General features: G+C 35.7%; 1 protein-coding gene across 1 annotated transcript; it reads right to left on the bottom strand.

Moving 5' to 3' along the window:
- Positions 1 to 2,555: 2,555 nt before the first annotated feature.
- Positions 2,556 to 3,026, bottom strand: LOC135622004 (probable calcium-binding protein CML46). The gene has a single exon (XM_065123630.1). It carries the CDS (start codon positions 3,024 to 3,026, stop codon positions 2,556 to 2,558), a length of 471 nt encoding a protein of 156 aa, XP_064979702.1.
- Between the last annotated feature and the right edge of the window lie 3,873 nt (positions 3,027 to 6,899).

Raw genomic sequence — 6,899 nt, 5'->3', positions numbered from 1 at the left:
AGACGGTGGTACTGTTCAGTGTCAGTGCTATAGGTAGTGGTATCGCCCAACACAAGCGGTGGTATTGCTAGGACTCGGGAAACCCGGGATGAAACCTTTTTTAGCTTCAATTTTGAAATCATTTGGGGTCTATAAATACCCCAGCTATTCTTGCATGGCACAATAATAATTTGAGTAGAAAGGGGTTGTTATTCTAAGTTGAAATAATACTAAGTGTCCTCCTCCTCTTTAAGTTTCGGGCTTAGTCTAAGAGAGGTGTGAGGCTTGTAAGGGTTATCTCCTAAACCCGTGAAAAGGAGAAAGGGTTGTAAGATGGTAGTTGGTCTGCGCCTATTGAAGAAAGACCGGTAGTGGAAGCCAGTAGCCTTGAGTGAAGAGGAATCAAGAGTGGATGTAGGTCACAACGACCGAACCACTATAAAAATCTAGTTTGAATTTACTTTAAGCTTTTCATTTTAATTACAAACTGAATTCTTACTTTTACTACGCTTATAAACGTATTTTAAGTTAACATCTTTCCGATATCGATTTTTATCGAACGTATGAAGTTTCAAAACCGATATTTTTATCGTAAGCACTAATTCACCCAACCCCTCTCGTATTAATCCTAACAAATTTATTGTTCATATACAAGCCATTGCATAAGTACCGAATTCTTCAAGTTAGCAATTTCTCTCACCTTTGTGAGATTTACATAACTCTTTTAGTCGCTGAGTAACCCATCCTACCTTGTATGGTCTTATCATTTGTCAGGCGCCCCACTTGCTTTGAATACTATCAAGTTAGTTGCCAATATTGAGCTGTAGCTCGAACTCAACCATCCCAACTTTTGTGCACCACACATTTTTCGTAGCTTGCTTGCTCTCATGGTATCTCTCATGCAAAGAGTTGGTCATTTCTTTAAATGCTAATCTTAGATGCTTGCTCTTTTGAGTAACTCTATTCCTTACATCTCAACATTTGGTTCTCCCAAACGATCGCATGTGTTGATTCCCTCAATGTAGCCTCACTAGATCCCTTATATTTGTATGTCAAATATTTCTAAGTGTGCTTGTCCCGCTTTGATACCATCTATCATGGACTTAGCTGATTTTACCTAAACTTCATAAATTATAAACATAAACTTTATAAATTATGAACGGTTGCACGATAAAAAAGGTCTAAGTCCATCATAGATCAATCAAAATAAGACTATCATACCTATTATCAATCCTCTAAGTAAAGCATGAACAAAATAAAAAAAAATATATATATATGAACATTATATCAAATATTTCATTTGCTTTGTTATGCCAAAATCGTAATCTCCCAGCTACTCATCCAACCTAACCTAATAGAATTGAGCAAATGCATACATCATAGAATTACTAATAAGCTCCTAATACTTTTTTTTTGTAAAACTCATCTAGCCCTAATATAATTGAGCAAATGCATACAGCATAGAATTACTAATAAACTCCTAATACTTTATTGTAAAACTCATTGGAAAAAGGAAATGGTATCCCATATCTCCTTTTTCGTAAAGGGTGCGGTAAGAGTAAGCCATCCAAAGTCACAAAGGTAAATTTAAATGCCGCCAAACAAAATTAGAGTCAAAAGCAGACATAATTCTATGGTGGTCACAAGTCACAACAAAATTGATTATTGACCTTACATGCATGGTAATTACATTATGATAAAATCTAGTATTGTAATCATCATCAGAATTCTATTTAATTTTAGCCTTAGCCCACTCCATAAAATCGATTTATCTGATAAGTACTTGGTAGGGATTTTTAAGACTCCTTAAAAGTTGTATCCCTTCCCTTCCTGATCATCCAAACCCCTCGTACAATCAATTTCTTCCAAATCATTAATTCTATCTAATTTACTATAGCAATGTATTTATAGATTACCTCGTAATTTTGGGATTTTAATTTCTTCCAAAAAATATATCTTTTTAAAGTAAGTGATGAATATGGGATTTTATCTCAAGACCTTGCGATCTGATAAGGGCTTTACTGGTAGCTATAGGATATAGTCTGATAAAGGATTGGTAATCTGATTTTTCTAACATCTTGCTTTCTTTGGGAACAAAGAACTTCAATGATTAATCCTTTGTGTTGTTTATTGACAACACTGTATCATGGGCAGCCTTAAGCTGGGCCTAGCAAATTTCTTGTCATTATCAAACTCTGTGGACTTGCTTTGCCTTCATTTGTGATATCTTATTTTAAAATTCCTTTTTTTCTTCTTTTTACTCCAACACAGAAGTTATATTCTTAATCTGTGAGAGGATATCAAAGATATTTTTGTATATCAATAATATATATATATATATATATAGACAGACAGAGAGAGAGAGAGAGAGAGAGAGAGAAAGAGAGAGGTTAGCAGCCCATAAAGATTCTTCGTACAGGAAAAATATTTTGACCTAGTTCTTTCGTTTGACATGTATTAATCCTTATCTTGGAGAAGATATCTAAGTGAGTGACTCTGATTCATATATTTCACAGTTCAGTCAACAGTGATATCTTTCTTTCTCTCGCTACTCGAGCTGGATCTTCCTCCTCAAACTACAAAGCACACTCCAACATGTTCTTGAACTCGCTCAAGCTAACATGGCCGTCCCCGTCCTGATCGTAAGCCTCGATCATCCTCCTGCAGTCCTCCAATCTCATGCCCTCTTCCAACCCCAGCCTGCGCATCACGGCCCGTAGCTCCTCGGCGCCGATGAGCCCGTCGCCGTCCTCGTCGAACACCCCGAACGCCGCATCCACCTCCTCCAATCTCGCTTCTTTCTCCTCCAACAGCTTATATGCTGCATCCATGAGTCTACTGCTCTCCGTCTCTTCATCGTCGTCGGAGCTCCACAAGCCAAGTCTCTTCATCACAATCGCAGCATCATCACTGCTCTCGTCTCCGGAGACGATAAGTTCAATTGACGGGATCGAGTCAACCTGAGTTATCGCTAGGTAGCCGAGCCTTTCAAGGTGGCAATGGAGCATCTCGAAGAGACGGGTCAAGTGGTGGAGTAAGTATTCCATTCCAGTGCAGAAGAGAAGCAATTGAGATGTGAGGTAGAGTTCTTCTGTTGCAGTTTTGCTTCAGCTGCATGGATTCGACATTTATATGGGCCATGCAGTTGCTTCTCGTAAACAAGTACTGGTCGTTTGATGGAAGATGAGAAGAACTTTCTTTGACGTATACTTCCACTTGACCGAGACTACCAGTAATGAGAAGAAGAAGAAGAAGAAGTCAAGCATCCCCAGTTGACTCATTAATCTCGTTCTTGACTCGATATATCCCATTGACTTGCTACCTTTCAGATTCTAAGACACGTAGTTCCATGTGGGAAAGATGAAGCAAAGTAAACCCTAAATGGCACAACAAGTTTCAAGGAAGTTACAGGTACTGCTTTATGGAAAACGCGCAAAGACTTGAGGCGGACGAGAGTTGGTGGAAAGCAGAAGCCGAGGTAGACTTTTGGGCATGGCTTTCATACGCCGTCCTCGGATTAAGCAAGAAGATAACCAAGAAAAGAAGCAGACTGACTTGGTTGGCGAGTCACATGTTTCTGTCTCTACCTGTTGACTTGGTCAACCATATCCGTAAGGTGGGAACAGCTTAATTAAGTGAACCTGATTTATAACTCACTCGAACAAATAGAAATGTTATGAATTTTGTATCAGATGAATCTCATATTATTTTATACATAAATAATTTCTTAATACATTCCATATTCATTATTAGGTTGACCATCTTTTCTTTATTTGTAAGGATAAGGATAAATGAAGCGACGGTTTAATCATTAGTTTGGTGAGAAGAGCGTTAAACATTTACAGTTTAAAAAAATCATATTTTACCAAACGGCTTAATTTTTTGTAGAGGATAATAATGATTAATAATGTAAGAAAATAGGAGGGCAGTGCAAAAGAAAGAACGAGAAGATAATAAACAAAAATAATATGAGAAAAAGTAAGTTTCTTGATAGAAACCCGTCAGCATTTACTCGATGGAAACTTACGGTACGACATCAAGATGTAAGTTGATCATTAATTCAAATATAATTGGAGAGCTATTAATTTAATTTACGGCATGACTTTTACCTCTCTTCTCAAACAAACAAAAAAGAAAGAATAATATTTTATTCTTTCATCTAAAAGATAATGGAAGAAGTTTCTTATTGAGATTTCCTCGTCCACAAAAATTTCCAAAAATGCCTATTTTCGTCTTTTATATATATATATATATATATATATATATATCCTTTTTGTTTTAAAGGAAATTTAAGAGAATTATCCCGCTAAATTGCATACCCTTTTCTATGTTCATTTAGAATCTAAAATATAAAATCACCAATTGAGAACTTTTTCGTTTTACTCTCCCTTATATATTGACCAAACGACATCTGGATTGAAGAGAATTTATTATATTTTTTATTCTCCAAACGATATTCGATTATATCTTGAGATGAATTTCTCGATTTCAACCAGCATGAGGGTGGAGAAATAATCTTAGAAAACTGTATTACATTCTTTCAGGTTTTATTTATGAATTTGCTCTTAGTGTTTTTATTTTAATTATGTTATATCTTTAATTATTGTTCCAACACCTTCTTGCTTGTTATATGCATGCTTTAAATTTTTGTTCTCTGCTCAAAATCAAAACAGGTTATTATCTTCCTGTCTCCAAGCAGGAATCATGCTGCAGTTTCTGCTATGCTGCAAAGACCTTCTTGGGAACTTTGGTCACAAAAGTCAAACAAGGATCTATGTGGACAAGAAAACAACCATGTTGACTATGTTGCAGAGGGTGTGAATTGGAGTGAACACATAGGTGACTTTGGTGGCTTCTTCTACTTGTTGATGATAGCAATGCCCAAAGAAGATTATCCCATGCTTAATTTTGTGCAAGTGGACAAACACACATGTGAACTAGAGGAATATTACACTGCAACTTACTGGAAATTCACCCACTGTCTTGGCAATCTTAGATTTGAAATCATTGTAATAGGGACTCTGACGAATAGGAATACTAGAACTTCTCATTTTAACCATTTGGGTCACGCACCGTTAGGATTTCAGTAAGCTTTACAATTCTAACGGTGTTGATATGTAGTTTACCTTCTTTGAGGTATTTTCCTGTGATATTCATTTTGTGAGATCTAAAATTTTTTTATGACAAGATTCATCTATGATGTGATGAAGATATGTTATTCTTAAGCCATGATATATAATCTTGATGCTATTGTGATCCTCTTGTTATTTTAGAGAAGACTTATTGTAAACTTGTTTTCATTATTATTGATAATGAAAGTTTAAGGTGGACTACGGTCCCGTGATTTTTCTCACATTAGATTTTTCACGTTAAATATTTGGTCTCATGATTGATTTATTGCTCTACTTGTTCTAGTTGATATTAGCATTTTGATATCAAGTTAATATTCATGAACCTATTTTGAAAAGAATTATTCCGTTTTAATATATTTTTCTCAACAATTATTATATTTCAATTTGTTAAACTAAATTTGAATATCAACAATTATTATATTTCAATTTGTTAAACTAAATTTGAATATTCGAACTTTTTATGATTTTTTTTTGTCCACAATAGACTGACATTTCTTAACCCTTAGAAGGATGAGACATAAATATTCTCTATATTATTCATGACTCGCCAATTGCATCCCGCAAAGGAAGCTTTTTGTTTTCCCTATGACCACTAAAAAACTGAATTGGTCAGATCAATTTCATCGTGTCAAATTGATTGTATCACATTGAATTCTAATGAATTTATAGAAAACAAACTAGTAACATATTTTGTCAAGAGAATCTAATGCTTTTTTTTGCCCGTTTTAACTACAATGATCAACTATGATGCTTGAAATATTATTGAATTATGTTCCTTGTAGATTTTATGATAGTTTCTACTTGTTAGGATATGAATTCATCCTTTCCAATATGGTAATAAATACTCATTTCAATTTACCTTCTGCAACTTAATGCATCTGCCGGACTGCAATCAACTCCATATCTTCTCTTATCATGTCAACATGCACCGGTTTAGAAGAACAAAAGCTGAAATATTCTTGAGTGGATATCTTTCCTGACTGGACTTTCATATAACATTTCATCTCAAAATGGACCGCTTGTCAACTCCGAACGCGATAAGGTTGGAAAAAACGAACCATATCAGGTCAACCGTCCCACCATCATCTCATGACTATAATTGCCACTAACAGATCTAAATACCTGTTTCGGTTTTCTTATGTTAGAGCTAGCCCCAAGATATTTACCAAAGGATAATTTTGACAACACAATAAAGACAATAAAGCGAAAAGAATAAAAGCGACAAGAACAAACAAAACACCAGAACACCAGATATACGTGGTTCGGTCAATTAACTTTGACCTACATCCACGGAAGAAAGAGGAGCAAATTACTACTATAAAAGAGGGACACTTACAAATGCCTTAGGAAAATGTTCCTAGGTCATAAAACACCTTCAGCTTACTAAACAAGAAAAAACCAAAAACCGTAAGCAGGTTTTCTTGTGGTGCCTCTTGTGCTGCCTGTGGTACATCTGACTTCAAAGCCCAGGCCCTTATTTATAGTTCCAAGACGAGACAACAAGTCTAATTTTCCCGATGTGAGACTATGGGACTTGCCAAACTAACAAATATCCACCTTGGCATGTCCCAACAAAACTTGCTCCACCTTCTTCACAAAAGCCCCAACGGGCAATCACCAACAATGAATACCAACCAAGTCCAAGCATTGCTTAAACTTGTAAACCGGAAGAGGCTTCGTAAACATATCAGTTGGATTGTCCTTCGTATGAATTTTCTAAACAAGGACTTTTCCTTCAGCAATGGTGTCCCATTTGCATCCAACAATTTTCTTACCCGAAGGCGGCTT

Source organism: Musa acuminata, chromosome BXJ2-9 (assembly GCF_036884655.1).
Source record: "Musa acuminata AAA Group cultivar baxijiao chromosome BXJ2-9, Cavendish_Baxijiao_AAA, whole genome shotgun sequence".
In the NCBI taxonomy this organism is placed as follows: domain Eukaryota; kingdom Viridiplantae; phylum Streptophyta; class Magnoliopsida; order Zingiberales; family Musaceae; genus Musa; species Musa acuminata.
This window is presented reverse-complemented; position numbering and strand designations above follow the sequence as displayed.